The sequence below is a fragment of the Drosophila takahashii genome, chromosome 2L (genome assembly GCF_030179915.1).
Source record: "Drosophila takahashii strain IR98-3 E-12201 chromosome 2L, DtakHiC1v2, whole genome shotgun sequence".
NCBI classification, from domain to species: Eukaryota; Metazoa; Arthropoda; class Insecta; order Diptera; family Drosophilidae; genus Drosophila; species Drosophila takahashii.
Window position 1 is genome coordinate 9534838 of NC_091678.1, and position 26761 is coordinate 9561598.

The following is a 26761-nucleotide window of genomic DNA, read 5'->3' on the forward strand; positions in this document are numbered from 1 at the left end:
CATGACGATTACCATTGACATCACTGCAATATACCATTGACTTGCCCTTTTTCGGGGGCAGGCAGTAAAACAAGTGCCCATGTGTATGTGGCATTTCGATACTGTATTTATCTCATCATCATCATATAACCATTAACACATGCTCTAGGTAATTACAGTACACTAAGTTTAGTTAACTATTAATTAATTGGTCGAGCGCTGCTGCTTTGTTTGTATGGTTTCAGGGAATCCATTTTCCGCTTTTCTCAGTTTCAGTTGAGGGTGTTCACTGTTCCAAGTAATTTCGAAAGCAGCCCAAAAGTATGCTATTCAGCGTATACGTTATATTTAAATAATACTTGTGTGTGTGTGTGGGTGGGTGGAGGAGTGGGTGTGGGAGTGGGTGGTGTATGGTGGGTGTGTAACATACGTAATGGTAACTACATATACATAACGAGGAGTATTTGTAAAAAAAATAGTTACAAAAATTGTGGAATCAACGCAAATCAAATTTACATATCAAAGGAATTTTTTGTTACACAACTTAACAGTGAACTACGTGCTAAAGGTGATCACTAGACTGGTGCTTTAAAGCCGTGAATATGTACCGATGTGTTTTCATTAATTAAGTTTACCTTGAGTATTATAGATATGGCTGTGAAAGTCCCAAGTGGACTTTAAAACAAATTAAAGAATTTTCATTATAATGGATAATCCATTGGAACCTGCTAGAGGTAAAGGTACATTTTAAATTTCCTTCTACTATCCAGACCTTTAATGAACCAAATTTATTTATAACAAAAAATATATGTTTTCCAATCATTTCACGTGATTTTTTCCAGCACCAGTCTAACGAGTTTGACATGCTCTATATTTTTTATTCAGTGTGGGAGGAATTTCTTTTTGTTCGTCGAGAACCGCAGGTTGGCCTCATTTTTTTGTTGTTGTTTAAGGTGTAAACTGGAATTTGCTTGCTATCAACTAAAACATTGACTAAGTTTAATTGCACCTACTGCAGCCGAGTGGCTCTTCCCCCCTCTCGATTTTCTCCTAGCTGTGCGACTTGCACAACCGGAGGAGCAGGGGATAATGGAGGTCCTCGTCGTAGAGCTCCGAATCGGCCTTTAGCTGGAGGTGCCGCTGCCAGATGGTCTCGTTATACCGCGTGGCCAGCTCCACGCGGAAGCCCCTGGCCAGGCATTCGTCCTGGAAGACGCTCAGGGTGCGACCGCGACGCGGGGCCATTATGAGGGCCGATCCCTCGGGGGCCAGATAATACCAGATGGTGTCCACCAGGGCGGAGCGCGCCTCATCGAAGAACAGGCAGTCGGCGCACAGGATAAAGTCGAACTTGGCCTGCTCCGCCGGCGATCTGCTGCACTTCTCCTGCCACTTCAACACCGAGCACTTGGTGTAACAGCTCAGCTCGTTGAGGCAAACGGTCTTCCTCACATTCTCCACCGATATCTCATTGCCGTCGGTCAGGTGGACGGCATAGGGAGTGGCGTACTTGGCCAACATGAGGCCGGCCAACGAGGTGAAGCCTCCGCCCAGCTCCAGGATCCACTTGCCCCTATACGAAGCCACCTCGGAGAGCACGAGGGCGGTCAGTGCTTCCTCCGAGGGCCAAACGCATATGTTTCCGGTATTATTAAACCCCATCAGATCGCTGGCGGTCAGCTGGCGCTCCATGTGATGTATATTCACCGAGTACTCCGCCTCGTTCTCCAGCTGCATGCGGTACTTGTACCAGTTCTCCGTCTTGCCCAAGCACTTGAGACTCACGTGATCCTCGAAGCTGTCCTGGCGCAGGAGATCGAAGCTCTTGAAGCGACGCACCGAGGCGGTTTGCTCCTCGGCAAACTCATCGCTGGAGGAGGACACTGTCTCCTCGGAGTCCTTGCGCAGCACCTTGGCCAGGATCTTCCAGCGCTTCTGGGCGGTGTTCTGCAGGTTGGGCGTGGCTGGCGGAGTGGGCGGCATGAAGGCCGCTTCGATACCCTTGTCCAGCTCGCTCTGTTCCGGCATATTGCGGTTGATGTCCTTGTCGTCCTGGCTGTTGTTGTTGATCACGGCGGCGGTGGGCAGTTCACAGCCACCCAGTCGAGCGTCCAGCGTCATCTTCTTCTGCTCCTTGAGCGCATTCAGTGTGTTGTCGATGTCGTATTGCAGTAGCAACGATATGGTGGCCAGCTGTGCCTGGTCGAGTTGAGTTTCCGTCGCCTTTTGCACTAGCGCTGCTGACATCTTACTTCAGGCCCAGTTTGTTTCACTTTCGTTTTCACTTCCCTCTCCTCAGTTTTCCATTTCCATTTTCCACCCTGTTGAAGGAAAGAAAAGACAGAACTAAGTTATAAAATTAGTCAAAGTTTTCGAAAAAGTTTTCCCCCTTCCATCGCTCGATTTTTCACTCTGCTTCGCGGCGCCCTCTTTCAGGCCCATTATTTTCCAATTATGAATTTTTAATGGCATTAAAAATGCAAATTATCCGACCATAAAAATAAAACAAATTATACCTAGCAGCGAAATCCAAAGGAAAATCTTTGGCTTCACTTCTGTCGACGAGAAGTCTATGAATATATGTACGCACATTTGTTGCTATCTACACATTTTATGGCCGACACATTTTGGAATAAAAACCAAGGTGTCGACGTTTTTTTACTGTGTTATTTTGCATGTATATATTTATAGCTTGGAAAAATTCTGTTATTGGGAATCTTAAAAAAAAACTAATTTAATAGAAAAGAAAACTGTTTAAAACTCAAAAATATTTCTTTTAAAATTTTAAAAATATATATCATTTTTAAAAAATGTATATTGGCATGTTTTTAACATTTAAACATAAAAATATTTAAACTTTTATTTTTTTCAAAATTAGTTTTAAATATATATGCTTTAATTTTATAGTGTCGGTCTACATAATTAAATTTCTGTTCATAAATCAAGCACTAGTGTTAAAATTAGCCAACCTCAACGAAAATAGAAGCAGGCATAGAAATTCAAAGAATACCCAGTAAATATACAAATCGGCTGCCTTGGCCTTTATTGTTTTGATTGTTGCACATTTTCACTCTGTATATTTTGAAAATCTGACTGGACGTACATGTACGTATAAATTCATCAAATTTAAGAAATTTTACAGCCCGTAAAAAAACGTTAATTATGCTGACGTGAAAGCGCAGACAAAGGCAGATGGCAGGTTTTCCAGCAAAAAGGCCAGCGCATTTCCCGTTTTCCACTTCCCACTGGCATATGGAGTCTATCGGTGATAAGAGAGGGCGTTCAGTTCCGATTAAAGGTATGTTTTTCCATTTGGCTGTGGGTGGTGGTGGGTGGCTTTCGCCTGACCAATGACACCTGCTCCGGAATTTCTGGACCTCACAATGTTTTACTGGATGAGCAAGGGAAATTCTTATGAATTTATGTGTTTGTCTTTTGGATTTGTTTTGGAATGGCAAAGATTCTCGGGTAAGGAACCCATGAACCTAATTGATAAACAGCTTAACCGCACATGAATATGACAGATTGCTGCACTGTTTGTTTGTTTGCTTATGCATCCGATTATAATGGCTAATAATTATTAGCTATTCCAAGCCACATTAATAATACGCACTGTTTACTGTCGCAGGCTTTGAGGTGTTTTTGGTATTTCATTAATTTCGTTGCCACCGCAAATGCGCTAATAATTACGTAGCCAAATATTGACAGTTTGACAAGTTGATACGCAGGTTGCAGGTGGACAAATATCGGGCATAAATATTTTAATTTTAATCAAAACTCGCTGTGCCGTGTGGCTTTAACGTATGTCTGTGTTTAAATTCCATTCAGATAGTGGTTAAACTTTTTTTTGCAATTAAAATAGCAAATTAAAGATTATATATTTTATTTTAATTTATTGTAGAAATTACAGATTATTAAGATAACAATTTTTTTCCAATTAAAATAGCATAATAATTATTATATATTTTAATTTTATGTCAAACAGGCAACTTTATTTTTATAAATTATTAATAAAAAAATGATTAATAAAATCATTTAAAAAATCAAGGCTAATAAACAATTGATCCAAAATAACACAATCAAAGAGAAAACCAACTGAATCTGAAATTACAGCTGACATTGCCAATTCTTGCCATTTCACTTAGTGTTCGCCATCAGTTCCTTATCAAACATTAACAACTTTGACGAAGTTCCCCCGAACTACTGAGAAGCCATCGCCAGAAACCTGATTGCTGGCCCAATAAAACTTTGCCGGGCTTAAGGAATGTTGATTTGCATTCGCCGAACGAGTAGAACATGAATATTGAGCAGCTTCCCTTCGAGGACGTGTCCGTAAGCCCGCATCCTTTTGCCTATGGCCAAAGTTTTCCGCTAAAACTTCAAGGGAACTTTAAAGTCCGACAATAAAAACCGACAATGTTTACATAATGCCCTGGAAAATCCCGCTTCAACCTGCCGGCAAAAACTTGAGACGTGGCTTGCCCAGCGCGATTAGCTTACCTTTTCCGGGGAGAATGGGGGAAAAGCACTTTGCCGTAGTTCATTTGCAAGTACAATATCGACATCGGCGGTTGCTTCAATCATTGTAAATTTAAAGTTTTTTACTCTGGCAAATTTATCCAATTCAATTCAATTCAATCACTTGAGAAACTGGCAAAAAAGTTCCCAGAACAATGAGAGAAGAAAAGGTTTTTCACTTGCCACTCGGCGGGTTTCGAAGGGAAGAGGGGGAGGGGGCAGTCGGAAAACTCGGAAAAACTCAGAAGTAAGCGGAATGACTGACGTGCGTGTTGGCAACGCAATGTGGCAGAAAGTTGCGATGGGGGTTTCCCCGTTTTCCACGCCTGTTCCTCGCTTTTCCTTCAGCTTTTCCCCCGAAATTGGCGGATCACGCGAGACTTTATAGGACATACCATATAGTATATACTATATAGCCACATCCATGTGATGAATGCCCGACGCTCGCCGCGCTCATTGCTCGCATTAACTCCTGTAATTTATTATTTATTGCAATCTACTGTCACCGAAATTTGCTCAGCTTTTCTTTTTATGTTCTCGTGCGGGTTTTTTTCGCTTTTATGATTATTATTTCGTCTCTGACCTTGGGGGCCAGAAGTGTCAACAGACACATGACTGCTGGGCATACAGACAAACAAACGCTCGACAAAGAGCCAACTGTGAAAAAGAGTTAAGAGATAACACAGTCAAATTTAATTATGAATGACAGCCCGGCATCAGAGAATTTTTAATATTCTACTAAGATAAGAGCGAAATTTTTGGGACAGAGTTTTGATTTCATTTTATGTCTTAAAGATTATTTTAAAATAGAAAAAACAAGAATACAGATTTAATATCTAAAAAAAACTCTAGTTTGTTTTCAAAATAAGTATTTAATTTTTCTTTAAATACGGAATCTTTAAAGTTGCTACCTAATTATCATGGCCAACTATTAGCTAAAATCATAAATGATAGCTGCTTTCCACTCAGTTTAGTTCAACCATTAATCATCATCATTATTTCGCTCTGTACGCAGTAATTACCTTTGGCGCACAGGGCGTATGCGTAATCGTCAAAGACTTTCAAACGCTTCCTCGTTCTCTCGAACGAGTATATTTTTTTCGAGCGTCTTAAACTTTTATTAGCGCACATAATCCCCACCGATTTACGAGCAACTAACTGTCTGAGCTATCTCTGCAGATATATGTATCAGTGTATACGAATTTATCCCAGCGATTTGTTTACTGTTTACAGGCGTAAGTTGATTTCGTCTGAGCTTTTTTTTCGATGTTTTCTCAATTTTGACTGCAGGCCAATGCCAACGCATCGATCTATATATATGTATGAAGAGGTTGGGATTTAATTTACGCTCGCATCTGGTTTTATTGTGCATTTCTTCCTTAACTCAATGCCCATTCCCATTCAGAATCCTCGGGCGGGTTCAAGTAAGTGCAAAAATGTAAATAAAAATCCAATTTTCTTCCGCCTCGCCGGTCGACGGGTGTCCGTATAAAATATTAATTAAATTATTTGCATAGCACACGGCTTCGCCACTCGGCCTTCGGTCCACCCGACCACCACCCCCTCTCGTTGGTGTCCAGAAACATTTCCGGCCTGGCCGGAAGTGGCCGGGCCGAGTGTCGCCTCCCATTTTTATTGCCTGTCACTCACTCGCATTTCCCGCTTTCTGGGGCTCGGCTAAAATAATATTTGACGCCGGGGGATGAAGAGGTTGTTCGGGGTTCAGTGTTTAGTGGGTGGTAATGGCACTACAAGGATTGGGAAAAGTGGGAACGTAGAAAAGTGGGAGGACCGCCTGTCGAGGTGAGCGAACCGCACAGCCAGCTCGTGACATTCAGGAAAAGTTCAAGGGGAATTCCCCGATCTGCAGCACTGCACAAATAATGTGATTATGCCGGACAATAATGACGGGCCAACCACATTGAGTGAGTTGCCAGAATGTTGCCAACGCCGCAGAGACTTGTATTGATTCAATTTATGGGCAGTTTTGTAAATGGTCAGGGAAAATGGGAGAGCCTAAGTGGTTTTGTAGGTATACAAAAAAGAACTTAAACAAATTAAAATGCTTTAAAACAATAATATTTAAGAAAAAGAATAAAAAAAAATATTTATTTATGAAATCCTCAAACCCCAAGTACATCTCTCCCATATATCCTTTTATAATATTCTTAACATCTCGGATTGCCTTCCAAGCATTTTTGATGTTTTTTTCCCTTGCTTTTTGGCATTTTGCAAGTTATTTGGAAATTGTGATAGCAATTTAAGCCACGTACAGCTGGAAAATTTACATATTATGCCAGGACCGTATGCTAACTCCCCCAAACCCCTTACCCTTTCTCCCATATGACAACACAATTTTCTTGTGTGCACATGCAAAAAGCGCAAATATGTAAAACATTTTGTAGAAATAACTGAAAGTCGCCAAGTTGCCAAATGGGCAGAGGGAACCTTGGGGAATTCGACTTTCCCGGGGATCTGGCAGAAATTATATTATCTACTCAAGAAATTGACCCCACTGGGGGGTCTGCCAGAGGTCCTGTCCCTTTGTCTTTGGATTCTGGGCCATAGATGGAATATCCTACAGCGTCATTGGCAGCCTCTTAATCATCACAGTCAACGACCAACATTTTTGGCAGGCGCCTCGATTTAAAAATAGCAGATAACAGGCCCCCGGAAAAAGGACAACCTTTAAGGGGCCCAAGGACACACAGCACATCGTTAGCAGCTGACATTAACATAACAAATCCAGAAAAAAGAACAAAATACAAGGGAAAGAAAACCGAGTTTCTAGTTAATCCACTTTGGCTGTTCCAACCCCCGAAAAAGGACCCACAAACGGAAGAAACACATTCAAACAATTAGGAAACCCTATTTAATAACAAAAGGCAGCAAATCATATTTAGCAAAAGCCCCCAAAACTGGAAAATTAAATTTCGCCAGCGACTTGTTTCATTCACAGGCGAAAATAAATAGACGCATCAATAAATAAACAGGCAAATAGTTTGCGCCATAAACATGCACACAAACATGGCACACATAAGTTGGCCAACACACCAAGTACAAATAGACCGTGTACGACATACATATATATATCTGCATGTACAGTGTACACTGTACACTGTACTCCGTACACCATACACATATGGATGCATGGCATTCGTATGTATATTGTCATGGAGACAACTCTCGCTTCAACTGGCAACTCAGTCAAATGTCTGGAGCTCCCCTCATCCCTTAGAGGAACCAGGACCTGTGTTGACGGATTTTCTGGGGGAAATCGCTATAAATTAAAATTGAATGATTTATAATTTATAACTTAATTTGATATTTATTAAAACCGTCTTTCTAAGATTAAGAAACTGCCCGAATAAATGTACGCGCTATTTATCTAGTATGTAAAACGTATTTGACTATTAAAAAAAAACAAAAACGACTTAAGGAAAGGATTTAAATTTTACATTTTAAATTTAAATAAAAAACTAAGAAAATTTTTAAAAATTCAACAAAATTTTATGAATAGACAATTTTGTATCATCCAACTTTAACTTATAAAATATCTGTAAAAATGTTGAATAATAAATGGGTTTTATAGCAGTTTAACCACTTTTATTGGACCTTACCATACTATATTTAGGGGAGTGTAGGGTAAGGTGACGAACGATTCGTTTTTTGAATGTAACTTTTCTAAAAATCAATATTTTTCAAAAGTGTAAACGCAGAAAGTTGCTTACATCTACTGAGCATATCCCTGTAAAATTCGAAATTCGAAATTCCAATGCAGCTAAATCCCACAGCGTTTAGCGTGAACCCTTCTTTTTTTGCACTTTCAAAAGTTGTAGGGTAATGTGACGAACGATTTGTTCTTTAATGTAACTTCTCCAAAAATCAATATTTTTTAAAAGTGTAAAAGCAGAAAGTTACTTACATTTACTGAGCATATTTCTAAAAAAATTTGGATTCGAAATTTCAACGTAGCCAAATCCCACAGCGTTTGGTGTAAACCATCCTTTTTACAAACAAAAAATACATTTTTTTTTATATTATTTACGGAAAGGTTATTTTCGATACGGAAAAGAAAGAAGTAATAAGATAATACCCAAACTTCCAAAAAAAAAAAATGGTCAAAGTGCAAATTTTTTTAAAATTAAATTAAACTGACGTCACTATTAAAAACAACAATAAAACTGCAGCAGTAAATGTTATCTGGTATTATTACATTTTTTTTACAAATAATCAACGATAACAGTTAAAATTCTTGAATAAAAAAAGTTCGTCACAATACCCTACAAAAAGTTCGTCACGATACCCTACAAGGTAGACTTGGAGCAAAAACGGTGTCACTCTCAAACGGCGCAAAAGAAAAAAACGCGAGGTACCAAAAACTGTTGATAAAGATCTCATGTATACGTGCATATATTTGCCTGATTTTATTTTCCACTCATCTTTGCTCTGGCACTGCTGAAACACAAGTAAATTGAATGGGTTTGCTAGTTTGCGCACCACATTTTTAGCGAAAATTACCTCACGAACAAATAACGGGACTTCTTATTAATATTACTGTAAATACATTGTCGACACGATAAGGGGAGACGACTACATTTATTTGGAATTTTTGTCGTGTCGTCATGTATGAGATTCGACGAGTTCGTCACATTACCCTACTCGTCAAATTACCCAACACTCCCCTACTAAATAAATATTAAATAGTAAGGAATTCAAGACTGTTAACAAGTAAACAATGTTAATCAAATAAATATTTAAGAGAAATCAGCCTGCGGAAACTTGGCTATAAACCAGCTAATGAAACAATCCCGACGAGGACGAAGGGACATGGACGTGGCACATGCTAACATGGTACAGGACACTCTGCCCGCTCTATAAATAGTCGGCAGAAGGGGGCGTGGCAGGGGGATGGGCAGGCTCGCCAGGTATCTCGCCTCAGGTGCATCATATGCCGGTAGCCAGGCAAAAATGTGACGTGTGTCTATGCTCAACTGGCGCTGGGATTCTGGTTAAAGTTCTGCATATATGTGGACGATTCCGGGGGAAAGGGGATGGAGGGTTGTTGTGTTAGGGTTTTGCTGAAAATGTTGCTTTACCCCTTAATGGGTCAACGGTAAATATACTAATTTGTTTAGTGCCGAAGAGGAGTCTTTGCGGGCTTAAACTAATGACACATTTTGCGTTTTCCTTAAATCAACCATTTCTTGTTAGTTGGGCATACAAATATAAAAGGTTCAACCAGAACAGTTTTGATTTCAATTTCGGTTGGAAAATTATGTGTTTTTTAGGGAAAAAGGAAATATTTACTCAATTGAATTGCGAATTTTAATTGGTTACCAATTCTTGGAAATTGAGACTCATAGTTTCTCCATAGTATTCTAGGAAAACTACATATATGTGGGAGTTATTATGTGAAGAAAGGAAAACGTTTAGTTTCCCATTAACTTGGTTAATTTTAAGGAAAAAATTTAATAAGAACAAGTTTTCAGATTTTTGTATCCACTACTAGGTATCAGATATTCTATACGCAAAGTTATGTCCCTGTTTAAGTACTCTACTGTCGCAGTTGAGGATGCCAAAGGATGCCAATGTCGAAGCGGGGACTTCCTCTGTGTGCCACATAAGTGGTCCTTGGTCCTTGGTCCTTTGCCGAATAAGCTGTGTCTGCCGGGGAAGAATGTAAGTGGGGGATGGAGCATGAGCCTGTCTAAATGCTTTCATCACTCAGCTGGAAAGGCACGCACGCTCCGCTGGCCGCACGCACAGCCTCCACAAAACCCAGTTCCTCAGCCAGGGAGCAGATTCCGGGGAATTGGCCAATGTAAACATCACTCAAATGGGGGGAAGGGCGGCGATGAAGGGTCACATTCGGAACCCCAATTGACCACTGGAGTGGCATAAACTGTTACTTTAACTGAAAATATGTTTGCTAAGCAGACCTGCTGGTGCTCCGTTTTATTGACAAATGATTGACTGTCGACTGGCTTATCTTCATTTTGGGTGACAGTTAACTCGGTTAACTCGTATCTGCCAGAGTTTCTGACTTCCATATTGTCAGTGTTGGTCATAATATATTAGGAAATGGGTTTATTTGAAGAAAATCACTTCAGCTGTCAGCGATAATTTGAAGGTAATCGACTGGTTGGATCTTGATAAGTGCAATTGAATTATTACCCCCATCGTATTTTTATTCGTATATAATAAATTTAATTAAATCTGCTGCAATCTCTTAAAAAAAAACAACAAAAAAATGTATTATCTTAGAAAAGCGTAAAATAATATTTTAAAAGCTTGGGAAGCATGTTGGGTTAATTTAAGTAATATTTTATTTTATTTAGTTCTTGGTTTTAAATTAAAAAAGGAAAGGTAAAATTAAATATTGTTAGAAATCAATCTTGGTTAAGGCAATCAACTTTGGCATCTGTAATAGTTCAAATAGCCATCCATCTATGCAGCTATTACGTATTCCAGTAGACAAACAACCAACATTGGCCTCGTTGCCATAAATCTCTGAATTGGAAATATTTATATACCTACTAACGTACATACATGTGTGCTGCTGAAAAACAAAAGTAAGTGCCTTTTTCATAAATCAAATCACAATACAGAAATCTTTGCCCATTGAGGTTTGTTGCTGAGCCCTTTCACTGCACAATTTCAATTCAATTTATATTCCGTCCGCCTGTTTTTGTTGTGGAGAATAAAATGAAATATATGAAAATGCATATATGCGCACAGGATGTTTTCTAATGAACTTTGACACATGAGAAGTCGGGTGTCCCCCTGAATCGCGTGTCCATGTCAGAAGTCAAGAGGAAAAGGCAGCGGGAAACACAATGCCCTGAGCTGCAATGAATGAAAAATCAGCTTGACGCATGCAACTTTTTTTTCGGTTCGCTTTTTTTTATATTTTTTTGCAAAGTGCCCTGAGGGGCAGCTAAAATGAACTTAGCTGACTGATGGGTTGACTAACTGAGGGACAAACTGACGGACCGACGGACTGATGGACTGACAAACTGAGTGACTGGGACTTACTACAAAAGCTAATGTTTGGACTGGATCGAAGGCTTTATGCTACTCAATTCACTTTCATCTCAGCCTCTTGGGGCGCACGAGGAATTTATTTATTTTGCGATTATCGTCAGATACGTTGACGGCACTCTCTTGAGCATGCAAACACAAGTGGCTCCTCCATACACAATCGAGAAGTGAAAAATATGCATAAATTCGAGTGACATGGCATCGGATATTCCATTTTCTTTCAAAACGAAAAAAAGAGTAATCAATAAAGCAGTATTTCTTCAACTTGTTCAAAATGTGAACATGAGCTGTGTGTTTTAAACAACAACCTGGCTTTAAATTTAGACAACTTCCAAGAAAATAATTTAAAAGGTTCTTAAATTGAAAAAAATAATATTTCTGTAAATAACCCTAATAGTTATTTAAATAAATAAGGATAGGTTTTTAAAATTAAAATAATAATATTTATGTAAGCCTAATAATTATTTAAATAAATATGAATACGTTCTTAAAATTAAAAAAAAATTGGTTTATGTAAATAAACCCAATATTTATTATTTTTTGCTTATATGTATATAACTTTAAATTAAGGCTTAATATTAAGATAGTAATTTCACTAATTATAAAATATTGCCTTGTGTCTGAGTTATTGGCCCGATATCCCCGTTTCTCTAGAAAGGGTAGCGAGCTTATCGCAAAATCACGGCCAACTGCAGCGAAAATAGTTGGTTAGTTCGTTAGTTGATTATTACATGTCCTGCCACCGTTTCGCTCCCATTTGGCCAACCTTTTTCCCTCTGGTTTTTTTGTGGTCGCCACTGCAGTTGCTGTTGTGGCTGTTGCTTATCACAGCTTAATGGGTCACTGCATTCGAGTGAAAATTTTCGTGCTGACGCGGCGTGTGCGTAATTCCCCAGGATTACGTATACCAGATCCTCCGGTCGTCAGAACCCTCACGCAGCCCGGCTCACATTATGCAAACTTGGCAATAAAAATTCAATTAAGCTACAAGGACGCGCTGTCAAGTGGGCGAGGGAGGGTGAGAGGACTTTTCCGACTTTGCCGATAAATCACAAAATTTTCTAAAAGCCCGGCGGCTGCAACAATAACAAATTGTGACATGCTGTGCTGCCGCTTACGACTTTGATGCACGTTTTAATTATAATTTTGACGCCAACTGTTTAAACACAGTAACTCACACACGCAACGATAACAGAACAACAACAACAGCAACCCGCACTAATTGTTTGCCTCCAGTGGGAAAATTTGGGGGGGTTTGAGGAGGCCATGAGGAAAATGCAAAGCCCCACATGTGTGATGTGCCACTGAGAAGGGGCCCGCAACACAAAGGACTCGGGAGGCAGGACCGCCAGGACAATGGCCAGCGCACATGCACAGACGCCCTCACTCCGCTCTCCACTCAGAAGCGAAACATGGTCAGCACAAGTCACGAAACCATATGCCTCAGACATCAAGCCAAGAAAATACACCGAGGAAAGTCCGAGGAAAGATTTTATCTCAGCGTTCACTTCAGTTAAATCAAAACACAAAGTGCAATAATTAAAATGAGGTAATATAATACTCATATATGTGCTGTATATCTCGTTTCCAAACCATATACCACGTATTTTTAAGAAAGGTCATAAAAATATCACTTAAATGGGATACAATTTTTTCGAAAGATTGGTATACGTATAACTGACTAACTAATAAACTTATTTCGATGACGCATAATTTAGTAACCATTTTTATGTAAAGAAATGCATAAATTATGTGATTAATTGTTTTACCTTAAAAAGTAAAACTAAAAACTAAATTGCATCAATATAAATTAAAATATAAATATGATACAATTTTATCATTTATGATTTAGCTTCTATTTCTTTAATAACGAAATTTTATATTTTTTGAGAATATTTCCTTCTTTTGTAATTATAAAAAATGGAAGTAAAACTTTTTATGTTTTCAGATTTCAGTTACAAAGCCACAGACAAAGATCGCATAGGTCGAAGTTATTGAATGTTATCAAACGCAATAGATAACCATAAACACGTACTTTGTTGAGTATTGTTTGTTTATTATCGTAAACGATTTCGATTTCACAAAAACAAAAGCAACTTTGCCAATAAGCCATGTAGAAAATATATATATAATCTCCTTAATCAACATAGTTCTGAAAATGTGGTCAAATATAAATGCTCAGTTGGCATGATAAACCCTTTTTTCAATTGCTCACTTCAATGATTCACTAGCTGGTTATATAAAAAGCCTATCAAGTCTCTGATATAATGTTTAATTAAAATGACAGGAGATTTGTAAAGGCAGATTATGATTTATTTAATCAAGTTGGAGCCATAAAAAATAAACAAATCATTAAAAAAAACAAATTTTTAATAAGTGTAATTCCTAAATATTAATTAAAATTCATTCTTGCGTCTCTTTTTGGATATTTTAATTATAATTTGATAGAAAATATTATTACACAAATAAAGCTTGATATTTGTATTATTCGCTCAGTGCATAAGGCAAAAGGCGCAACTTTTCGCCATGTGACCGTGTGCCGCCTGCGAATAAATGAGAGTGTTTTTGGCGACGGCGGCCGCTCTGCCATGTGCCCCAATCCCAGTCCCAATCGATGGCCAAGGAATGATGCAGGGGCTTGGGTGTGTGTTAGATTTATGGGCCCGAGGCTACGGATACTACGGATACCATACCCCCATACCACCGACCGAGTGTGCGAGTGTGTATAAGCGGTACTCAATTAATACTCATCAGCGTGACATTAGTGCCATTTGCAGATGAGTGGGTGGCTGCGGGGCGGGAAAAGTGAAGGGGAGGGCGGGCTACAAGGACAAGGCAAGTCGAACACGTGCATCGGGATCTGGGCAATTGTTTAGCATCCTGGGAGGACATTATACCACCGCCATCAGCCAATTCGGCTCTCAATCACGGCTCATTTGCCAGACGTCTTATTCAGCTCATCAATAAATCGGGGCCATAAATCTCCCTCAAGTGTTCGCCTCATCATCAACAGACATTCTTTTTACGCCGCTCCCGAACTTTAAACAAAATAAATAAAGACGATGTCGCATCTTCGCTACGTTTTTATGGCACAAGCAAAATTTAATGCGACGTTTGGCTTTAATTAGGCTATAAAATGGGGAACTACAAACGCTTAGCGGTAGTCAAACTCAAGTTCAAGGAGTAAATAAAGACCAAGAAACTCAGAAAGGGCGGAAAATGGAAAAGCCAAGGAGGGAAGGCGGGGGAAAACTTGACCAAATGGGAAATGCCTGCGAATCACTGGGCGTAAATTAAATGTAATTGAAAGCGATTGACAAATAGAATTGGGGATTGGCAGGCCGAAAGGGAATTGCAATTGGCATTGGTCTAAGCTCAATTGAACTCTGAGCCCGTTTCAAGATATTTGCCGAGAATCGAAAACGAATTAGTTATTTATGAACGGTGAATGGCCGACGAAAGTCCAACGATGAGTTGGCAAAAAAGCAATTAAATTAGGGAGAACTGATGTTTCAGTTTAGCTATAAAGAAAATAAAGTCTTTTCGGAGCTAACAAAGATTTGTAAATAAAAAAATATATTTAAATCATACCAAAGCCAACAACTTATATTGTTTTATTTTTATTATTTAGAACGAAAGGTTTTAAAAGTTATCCATCCTTTTATATTTTGTTTCCTAACTACCTTAAACTTATATCCTTAACCACCCGTTTGTTTTAGAGAACTGCAATACTATCTTTTATCTGCTTTCCAATAGCCCCAGAGAATTCTCTCAAAATTTATTTGTCTGACAAAGTTTGACGAAACGAACTTTAACCCTAGAGTTGGAAAGTCTGCATTGACCTTTGCGAGGTCTTTGGCTAACAGTCAGCCAAACAAAAGCGGACTAGTTTCCATTTCCGGCAGCTGAAAATTCTGCAGAGAAATAATATTTACTTTTACCACAACGACCTTCTGTTCGGCTTAGTCAAAAGTCAACGGGTGTTAGATAAGTTATACTATGTTTGGTTTGCGATTGATATCGGGGCGGCCTTTGTGCGTTTAAGATAAGATCCGAACTTATCATTGGAAATATTCAAAAATCAAATTCCAATGCGTTTTGGTTGCCAAGCAAAGTGATTTGTGAGTTTTCCGGGTGCGGAAAATGTTTAAAACAAATCAACCGACGGGCAATAAAATTTCTAAAACTCAACGAAACTCACAGAAATTTACATATGCATTCAAAATGTTTACAAAAGATATTTCAAAAATCATTTACCAGTCAAAAATCTTGTTGGCGAGGCAATTAAGTAGATGCAAGCTCCCCAGTGCCTAAGATATGTTTTCGCTTGATAAATGTATTTAATACTCGGCCTTTAACACATATTTAATCATTTTAAGTGTAACTTTTCATTCACGAAATGCTTGGTATTTATGCTATTTTCCTTTGATGATTTTTTCCAACAATTTTTCGAACCACACACAAATGTTTTCCCGCAACACACGCGTCAAAAGTAGCAATTAATAACCGAAGTTGGTGGAAATTCGTGTTTTCCGCCCGGCCAACGTTGCGTATGAGCGACGACGACAAACTGAAGCAGAAATGAAAATCCGAAAGAGCGTGTTCGCCAGCGGCATCGAACTTGTTGGTTGGCATGACGAATCCTAGCGAACACGTTGCGACAATGGGTGGGCGGTTGGCCCTCAAAGTGGGTGGTTCCGCTGCCTTATCACTAAAAATTAAGACATAGATGTAACGCACTATAAACGAAGTGAGACAACAAAACTGAAACAGAAACAGCCAAGGGTTAAGAGGTTAAGGATGGCGAAAGCGGTTAAGGCGGTTTCAGGCTATTACAAAGGCTCCGAAAACTATTTAAGCCACAATCGCGGTTGCGACCAGGTTTTTTCTTATTTTTCACCAAATTATTAGACCTTCTTTTGGCAGCCTGAGAAAATTTATCTGGCAAGGGGAAAAAATCAAGTATTAAAAAAAAGGCTCGCGATTTTTAATTAAGGTAATTAGAATTTTTTTTTGTACATTTTTTTAATGCTTAATTTTACCAGTTTTTATGTATTAGAACACACAGAAATTAAAAAAAAGGAAATGCAACACAAAATTACATGAGATTATTTTATTGTCGAGGCAGGATTGATTAAAAATAAATCAAATCGTAAAAAAACAAAAGTTTAATTATCAAGATATGATTTTAATCAAGCTAAAAATATGAATTTAGTAAATATATTTTTGTCATATTTTTTAATTGGAATAACCATGAAGTCAGTGATTTTGTGTAGTATGCAGAATTCTAAGCCTGAACTCAAACGAACAACGAAAAATGAAAGAATTTTAAAACGGTATTTTAAGTAACAGTAATTTTTAGGCAAAAATTCAGCTATTAATTGACCTTATTTCCCCTTGTAACAACAATATCTCTTGTTACCAATCCTAGCTTTTCTGATAATGGTAGTGAAAAATTCTGGGTGAAATCAGGGAAATGGAAAAACAAAGGGCGGTGGGTGTGCCTAGATTGCGTGGGCAGCCTCTGACGTGTTGATATCTCTTTTTCTGGCCAAGTTCTTATGCGTTACTTGGCTTTTGTTGCCTTTAAATGATTTTCCATTTGCACATTTCACGCGTCTAAATGTTTGGCTTGTTTTTGTTCTTGCCGCTGGCTAGAAAATCGCGTTCATTCATAAAAAAGAAGGTGAACACGCTTGTGGGCGTCTCGGGAAAGCGTCGAGCGATGAGCGTGGAAACGGAAAACAATAAAACGCGAGGGCAGCGACGCGACGTCGACGCCGGCAGAGGCAGACCAGACAACCAGGCGTGCTAAGTGAAAATCGAGGGGTTGCGGAATATGCGGAAAATGAGGAAAATGCGGGGGTGCTGGCGAAAATGCTTGCGGGGCCGGGGGCACCCAAGTTTTTTGGTCGTTCGCAATTTTCGCTCTCATTGTTGTTGCTTCTCTTACTTTTCGCTTTATTTATATTAATACACATCGCATTCGTATCAATGAGCGTGTTTTGGGCTTGGGAAATCTTTGTCTCTGTGTGCGTCTTATTTTTATTTATTTTCTTTTTATTCAACGCGCCTGAAAACAAAACACAAAGCGAGCAAAAAATGAAAAAAAGAATGCCACATATTTGTTACTTTTTACTACAAACACAAACGAAGGAACAAAAAGAAATGTTCAAACAACAGGACCGGAAAAAAGCAACAAAAAACTTCGAACACTGCGGGAAAACTGTTATCTGCACTAAGGAAAATTTGTGGCTTTCAGGATATAATTAAAGATATTAAAAAATATAAAATCTTTAATTTTGAAAACTTTTTTTAATATAGAAAAAGAATTAAGGAATTATATTTTTATAATATTTTGTACTGATTTTCTCATCTTTTTTATTACTTTTTAAAAAACATATGAATTGTTCAATATTTTTTAAGTGCCTGCATGAAGAAAAAAACCATCCCAACTTCTCTTATTCTGGCATTTGTATTTTTTTCTGTCTCCGCCAGCAGGAAAAAAACACGAAAAATGTCAACCCAAATAAGAGGAAGAACGAGCTGCTAGTCGATAAGGTCGTCCAAATCAAAACACACACAGAATCGGGTTAGGATTGTTAGGGCAGAATAAAAAAGCACATGAAATGGAGGAGAAAGCGGGACGGTAGTCCTACCCCAAAGCCAGGATAAGCTCTAATTCCTGGCAGGAGCTTGAGTTCGTTTCCCAGAAACTCTGCATACCAATGCCATGATTTATATTTGTCATTAGCGGTTTTTGTGAATATTCCCCAAGGCATAGAGAGCCGAAGCCGCCGAATTGGATCATTATTGATAAGGGTCTCGGATTAGCGTCATCAAAACTCAAATTTCCTAGGGGGAAAGAGCAAAGGTTTTCACACAAAATAAACTTTTCTTCGCTTCGCTTACATAAACCATTTTTCCCAAATTTATTTCATGCCAAAAATTTGCGTTTATTTTTAAAAGCAAACCAAGAAACCCGCAATTACAATTATCTGTGTGCAGTGCAAATAATTCATGGCTCATTTGCAGCTGCACCTGAAGGCTTATTAAAACATGGCCGAAAGAAGAACCCCTAGTCGGAACCCAAAAACCATCGAGTTATGGGACCTGCCAGCCAAGATAAAACACAAGGGGCGAAATGAAATAATGATACCGAGCGCACAGTTGGCATTTTCGATTTGCGTCAACGTCGCCGGCCGCTGTCAGTGTCCGGAACATGGACGAACCCAACCCGTAGAAGCCCCATAGCCCACTTCCCATTCCCACATTCCCACACATAGCCACCATATACCACATCCACATCCCATCGCGTAGCCAAGGGAAGCTGCCTGCTCATGTAAAATTGATGTACAAGCGGTCCCGTCTGGTCTGCATGTGAAATAATTATTAATAAAAATAATGTGCCATGAAATGTTTTCGTTGTCGTCCTCGCCGATGCACTTCCGCCTGCCTTCCTCCTGAACCACCACGCCCCCTTTAATTTTGGGGCGGTGGGATGGGATGGTGGGTTCTTTGGGTAATTAACGCTCAGCGGGAAAGTTCAGTCAGCTGAAATACTGACCCGGGACCCATTTTGCCAGCCAAGTCACGCAGCACATCTCCGCTTTTATGGTCTTTAAGAAGTCGTTGGCTTTGCTAAATGGGGTTACTTAAAGAGTTGAAATATTCCTTCAATGAAAATCACGAATGCAATGAGATTTGCTACCCCCAAAAAAGATTGATATGAAACGATAATCAATTTGATATTATGTGGTATTAATTTTGACTTGAAATGCGGCATCTTAATTTGATATGCTCGAAATGTAAACGGCAGGCCAGCACGAAATTGGAATGTGGATTACTCTCTCCCACTCATGTAAAATTTAAATTAATAATAATAATACAAGTTAAAAATAAAACCTTTTTATCTATTTACTTAATTTATTTAATCAATATAATTACATTGTATTTTCAGCTGGTTGGCAGCAGGTTTACTTGTCCCTTCTTGTTTGCCTTTCTTTTATCTCAATGGGAATTCCGCTAATTATAACATTTTCTTGCTAACAATTACTGCCAAATGCTTGAGAGCACATTGGGCATTAAGTAGCTGCCTTCCCTCGACGCCATCGGGATGATGCTCATTCCGATTTTGATTGCGATTCTGCTTTTCAATTAGCCACGAATCCAATTTTAAATTTAATTAAATCGATTATTTTTAAACGGGCAGTATAATTACATTTTATTTTGCATTAATTGCTGCCGCCTTCTGCCGATCGGCTAGGCAAACATTTTCGTTTTCGCATATAACTTTTATTTATATTTGAAAACTTGGCACAAACTGTGCCCCACACAATGTGCAGCGCATGACGCAAGATGTATATTTTTTGGTTTTGGCAGGGAGATGGCAAACCAAAGGCGCTGCATTCAGCATAAGATATTTGCTTTTGTTTGTATTGGGATTGCAGTAATTCGTAGGCATTTTAATTACTTGCAAATTAATGGCACATATGTTTGGCGCAGTCAGAGTCTGCGTTGCGCATACGCCGCGTTGTTCGTCCGCAAAATCGGCAAAGATTAAAAGAGAATAAGTCATAATTATGCGAATGCGGTTCATAAATATCTCGTACGGCCACGGAAAATGGGGAACGGGGAGGTAAACAGCCGTTTGTCGTGTGTTTATTGAAAAATATCACGAGGGATCTTAGCCGTGAACGTACGCTAAACATAGATACCTGAATAAACAGTCACAGAATTTCGTTGGGCATATTAAATGCTTTTACTTAAACAATATGAATGAACAATTTAATAGGAAGAATTGTTGGTAAAAGGACTTAACGCTGATTTAATTATCATTATAAATAAAATCGGGAAAAAAATTAAAATTAAAAAAATATTTGTGTTCTTTAAAGTCGTTTTAAAATAAATTCTATATATTTTGTAAGTAAAATAAAAGGATATATTTATTATATTTACCTGGTTACTTTTTTAATATTAACTGATACAATTTTTTAAATAATTTAATTTAACTTAAATTACCTTACATATTTTCTTCAACATTATGAACAATATTTCAAATGTCGCTCATATATCAGCACATATTTCCCTGCATATAACGCTGCCGTTAACCATCTTTCGGCACCTAGACCCATAAAATAAATAACATAAATCCACGAAATGGGCGGCGAATCGGCAAATATGTAAAATGTTGAGCGCGACAAACGGCGGTGGCAAATTAGTGAGCCAGGGGCACTCGAACTCTCGTACCCAGCGATGCCATCATTTCGATGCCCAGAAAGTTGGCAACAAATTCGCGCGCCGTTTCTCAAGTACCGTTCGCCAGCCACGCCCCCTCCTTCCTCCGCCTTCCGCCCATCGCCCCTGCCACGCCCAGCGCCCAGTGAAGTGCTCGAATGCGGCTCGCACTCGAAAACATTTTTTTTGGCGCTGGGCGCCCCATTGAAACTGTTCATGCCATAAACTTTTGCAGCTCGAGTTTTCGCACACATTTATTTTGCCCCCTCTAGATTTTATATTGGTGTGCTGGGCATTGGGCAATGCATTATAAAATATTCAATAATAATAATCTTCGCCTTGACCACGACGCATATGCTGAGTGCCAAAATGAATTCTTTGGCTGGTTTCCCCCTTGAAATGTTCTCTAAGGACGCGAGTGTTTGTTCTATGTGGAGTAGTGAAAGATGGAATAAATGTTTGCAAGAATATATGAAAAATAAATGAAACTAAAAAGGAAATATTTGGCAACGTTCTGGGTGCTGTAACATTTTATTAGAAGGGATAAAAATCATTTATTTTTATCAAGTTTTCCCTTTTGCTGTGCTCCATTTTATGGATTTACAATGAACAGAATACATTTTCCGTAATTTATTTTATCTTTAAAGTTATATTTTTTACCTTGTGAAATTTTTATTGATAATATTTATTATTAATATTCATTCAATTACACATTTTTTAAGATTTTAAATTCCATGTACTGCAGATACCTATAATTATTTTACGAGTTTTCAGAAATATATAAATATTTCTTTTAATTCCTGGTGAACTTGTCAGAAATTCCTTTATTGAGAACGAATTGCTCGAACTTAAAACATTGAATTAACCAAAAAACAGTTCATTGGCTTTTTTTCGGAAAAGTTTCGCAATAAAAATGCAAACGCATTTTTTTGGCTTTTGTTGTCTGCACGAAATTGATTAATTTATTTTTATGCTGATATGTTTGTGTATGTTCCGCCTGTTATCCATTTGCTTTTAACGCCTTTGTCAGAGCACTTGAAATGCTTTTGTGATACATTTTTTATATCAGCCAGACAGCATCTAGCCGTAGATTTATGTATTCTCTATTTTCTCTATATTGTATACAATATTTCGAGCTCTGTGAGGCCAGCGGACAGTTGGCCATTATATGGATGGCCCTTCGCCTTCCCCCCTTATCGCCACTGTGCTCATCGTATTTCATTTTTCTCAGTTTACATTCAATTTGCTTTCGACATTCGCCCGCAATGGTGTTTGAGCCAAAACATTTGGTTTCACTTTGCGCATAATTAACTTTTGCAGTTGCCGCCTTTACAAACACATTCAATTTGCTTATTTATGTATAATTCAAATGATTATGAATTCAAGAACTTTTGCTCTCAATTTGGCAATTTTCGGGGGATTATATAGAATGCCGGGGATAATTATGCATAAATCTCTTGCGTAATGTGTTTACGCAAATTGAATTAGTCAGTTTTTTCAGAGAACAAAAATAATTATCCAAAATTTATTGAAACAAATGCAAAATAATAAAATGAATTCATAATATGTTTTTTAAAAACGTTTTTAGTCATTGTTATAAAAAAGGAATCCAATTTAAAATTGTTATATATATTTAAATATTTAAAATAAATTATTTGAAATACTTTCAATTAACTTAAGTACAAATCACAGCGAAAATCTCCCTTTAATTTCGCAATTATTTGCCATTTCGATTGAAAGTTTTTTCTAGTTTGCCTTCTCGCTATGTGCCACGTTGCGTATGAGTAATGAGCAGCAGCATTCGATTTCGCGCTCTTGAAACGATGCCAAGCGCGCTCAGACAATGGACCATTGAATGGGAAAACGGGAAGAGGAAAAAGGGGGCGGGGAAAAGCGGTTCGGAAAATCAGCAGCGTGGCCAGACACAGACGCAGCGACGGCGAAGAATAAAAGCCATTGCCAAAATAGCAAAGTAATTGCAAATCGCCAAACTCGTGCAGTCAGAACTGAGGAATGTATGTACGCGTATAAATAATTCGGGACCTCCTGCCCGAGATATATTTATAGTGCTAAATATATGGATACACGCAGACTGACTTCGCACTCTGATTTTCGGCAAAAGCCTTTTGTTGTCTGACGTACGATGGCCTTTTCCCTCCGATTACGCATACGCCCCGTGGGCGCAGCCCGAGCTAATTTGTGCACGCGTGTGCACCTAATTGTCAGCAGAGTGCACTCCTCCTTTCAGTTACTTAAATGTAATTGCACACAAGAGCAATTAAACAGCTTGATGCATGCCGTGCAAATTTCCACGCTTGGCGGGTCGCTTTGGAAAACTTGCAACGAGCTTGTCAGGTCGCCAGGAGCAGCAGAGCTGCCTACCTGGCCATTAATTGGGTTAGGGAATATGCAATTAAACGTTTAAGGGGATCTATTAATTTAAAAGTAAAATACATTTATTAAACTTACTATTAGCACATTTTTCACCTAAACAAAATATTTAAGAAAAAATAATTGTTTTGAATGGCCTTAACCCTTTTTAGTTTAATCTCTTGGTATTTATTTGTATTAAAAATATGTATATATTAAAAATATTACTATTCGTGAGTTTTGAATAATAAATATATTTTTAACAACAATTTATAAAAATATTATTTAATTTAAATCAGAAATACATTGGTACACAAAGAAAAAAATGGAACTGATATTGTTTCATATCAATTTTTCCATAACAAAATGGTATGATTTCATAACAATTTTTCCATAACAAAATGGTATGATTTCAATATGGTACAAAATCATATGTTCGGAAATATCATTTTGATATGAAAACAGATGGGCCGAAATTGATATGATAAAATACCCGATGGATGATTATTTTTGTTACTTTTTTTTCTCTGTATAGGTATTTATTTAATTTCGATCACCTGTAAAAAGAAGTCGTTATTTAAAGAAATTCCCCCGAAAATGTAGGCAAACCTACAGATAGTTATCCTTTTTATTGAAGTCTATAAAAAGCCTTATCGTTCCCCCTTTTCTCCTACAATTGATTGGCATCACTGACATTGTCCGAAGAATAGCCACCTCCTTGGCCATTTCTGCAGTTTGTCTTCATTCATCTCGAGGCAGAATCGCCTCCAAGTCGTAAATTTTAAATGCTTTTGTAGGTCATTGCTGCCGAGATGGCGAAATCCAGGGGAGCGAGCACCGAAACGAGTCGAAAAGCGCAAGAAAAAGACGAAAGTTTGATCTGAACTTTGGCCAAGCGAGTCTTTTGAACTGCAGCCTTCGGCTTTCCCCGCTCCATCACTTTTCCTCTCAGTCGAAAGACGAAGGAAAATTTATGCGCCTGGCTGCGCCGGTCAGCGAAATGGCGCCAAGGTTCAAAGCTCCACACAAAGGTTGATCAAAAGGGGGCAGGGCCACTGAGTAGCCCACTCCACTGGCCACATGATTGAGTTTTCGCCACCGTTGTTCTTTTCCTTTCCTCCTTCCTCCCTCGTTGGTTTTTGCATTCAATTTTATTGCAAATTGTTTGCAACAGTGTTTGAACTTTTGTTCTGGGGCCCCCTCCCTATTTTTGTTTTTCGGCCATGCAAAACATGTCGCAACAGCAGAACAGCCGTAAAAAAAATGTTGCTGCACTGCAGCCTACCGAAGGGCAAAAGGATACGCATACACGAAAAAGGGGGAGAAGCGGAAAAGTGTTTGCCCATCACGTATACGTAATGTGTTACGTTCAAGTAACAACAGCGAGGGCTGTAAGGGAAATACAGGGAAATTGTTAAATCAAATACAATTTTATTAAACAATTATAATGCAATTTTTGTTTGATATATGTAACTTAAAAAAATATTAAATAAGTTTAACAAATTTAGTTTTTTAGTTATTTATTATAAGATATGTGTTTGTTTTGGATATTTACTTATTAATCATCATAACAGCCTCCAAATTTTTAGATACGTATTAAAGAGCTTATATTTTAATTCAAAGAATATAAGAATTCTAACATAAATATATGTTAAAATATGTATCAATTAAATCCAATATTTAAGAACCATAATCAAATTTTTGTTATTTCCAATATAAAGACATTTTAATGATATTCCAAAACAGTTCGCTTGCTATTATAATACATTTTACTACTTTACTATCTCTCTTTTAGATTACCTTTTAACTTAAAACTGTAAATTAATACCGATTAGCGAATTCACTGAACTCACCCATTAATCATAACCAAAACTCCCCTTTCAGCATTATTACGCTGATTCTTCAATGATTATTGCCGAATTCCGCAGCCGCAAGAGGAGCTCATTCAGAGTTCGAATTACTTTACGGCCCTCGAGGAGCGGGCCAACTTACTGCAATTTCTGCTACACATATATGCCAAAAACAATGTTCTCAAAATACACGCACACACGCTGACAGGCGAACCGTGGTAAATTCACAAATTTACAGACAACTCAGAGCTCGGTGCTCAGTGCTCCAAAGTGCAAAGCGGCGCAAATGTTCAGTTTGGATTTATTGTTATGCGAATCTCTCTGCTCTATATATATAAATATATGTTATGTATATGTATAACAGCTCCTCGAGTGCGCCAGTGTGAGTGTGTGGCAATGCGGCGAAATGTATTACAATTAATTTGGCACACACGGCGTATGCTGAATATTATTTGGTCTCTGCCATCGAGTAAATCCGCGGCAATTGGCAATTATACAAATTCTCTATACAGACAATTGCAAGTGCAAAATAGAGCACAGTGGGCGAGGGGCAAGTGTGCAGGGGGGTTTGGTGGGAAGGGGGGTTGGAAAATCCACCCATGGCCATGGTGATTGATGATTCGACCTCCGATGGTGTGACAAAGTGGCAGTTCAGTTCTGTAAGCGGTGCCACCCACGTCGCCGTAGGTGATTCGGGGTCAGGTCAAAGGTCTGCGGCTGAAGTGAACTTTAAATGCTGCAGCGACATTTGCATTTGAGCTTTAAAAATATCAAGTCAGCGATGGATGGCTGCATATGAATTGCTGTCAGTTTAAAGGGCAGTGAGAGAAAAGCTTTTGATTTGGAAATTTGTTATTTAGTCATTATACGGGAAGTGTTTGTTTTGGATATTTATTTATTAATCATAAGGGAGTCATAAATTTAAGATAACTTGTGACCCATAATAAAATATGAATAACATTAATTTTCTGTAATAATTTCGAATAGTTAAATTTATTTTTTATAATTACTGACCAAATTTTTAAAATGTTTAACATTTTAACAGTTATTTTAAAAAATTTTAAACAAACAAATTGTTTAAACAATTATAATATTTATTACCAATTTATATTTTTTCAATGAAAATACCAAACAAATACTTTAAAATTATAATATAGGTATTTAAAAATAGTTGTTCAATGTTTACCCAATTAAAAATAATAACAATACACCTTCATATTTCTTTAGGTGCACTTACCTGTATGTCAACAAGGAATGGAAGTATTATGCCAGCATAAAGGACCACCAGGGCGCCGCCTTTAATACCGATGATTGAGCTAATGGCCACCGGCGCATGGAGAAGCGGTACGGGGTACGGGTTTATGGGGATGATGGGCCTGCAGGTGTCACAACAATGGGCGCACGCTATTCACCTATCCCCCAATGCCACACATTCCACGCGGGAAACCGGGATCCCGGCCAGAACTTCAAACGCTTGCCGAGCGCCTCGTTTATTTACACAAAAAACTAGTTTATGCCCGAATCGAACCATTCGCAGGCACTTAAAAAGCGCTCCCGTTTATTATCTTAATAATTTTCAGCTTTTCGGCGGCGCTCTTTGACGCACGAACGGAACTAGAGATCCCGATTCCGTGTCTCCGGGACCGAGCAACTGCACCGTGTGAACCGGAGGCGGCAACTAAGCGCTCTGGGCACTCGCACTTCTCAACGGCAAATGCACGCCAACCGATTTGTTTATCCGCCTGCTGGCTGTGCGTGAATTT

The 26761-nt window shown here is 38.4% G+C and overlaps 1 protein-coding gene across 2 annotated transcripts; it reads right to left on the bottom strand.

Moving 5' to 3' along the window:
* Positions 1 to 80: 80 nt before the first annotated feature.
* Positions 81 to 26371, bottom strand: LOC108055474 (calmodulin-lysine N-methyltransferase). 2 transcript variants are annotated; one of them, XM_017138838.3, is made up of 2 exons: positions 26236 to 26371; positions 81 to 2300 (listed from the first exon to the last, which is right to left on the bottom strand). In XM_017138838.3, exon 2 carries the CDS (start codon positions 2224 to 2226, stop codon positions 1030 to 1032), a length of 1197 nt encoding a protein of 398 aa, XP_016994327.2. In that variant the 5' UTR covers positions 2227 to 2300; positions 26236 to 26371; the 3' UTR covers positions 81 to 1029. The 2 variants fall into 2 exon arrangements, with proteins under 2 accessions (XP_016994327.2, XP_016994326.2); XM_017138837.3 differs by lacking the exon at positions 26236 to 26371 and adding an exon at positions 15799 to 16093.
* Between the last annotated feature and the right edge of the window lie 390 nt (positions 26372 to 26761).

What these genes read in the sequence shown, in the direction of transcription:
- LOC108055474 (XM_017138838.3), bottom strand. Translation starts at nt 2,226, where the DNA reads ATGTCAGCAGCGCTAGTGCAAAAGGCGACGGAAACTCAACTCGACCAG.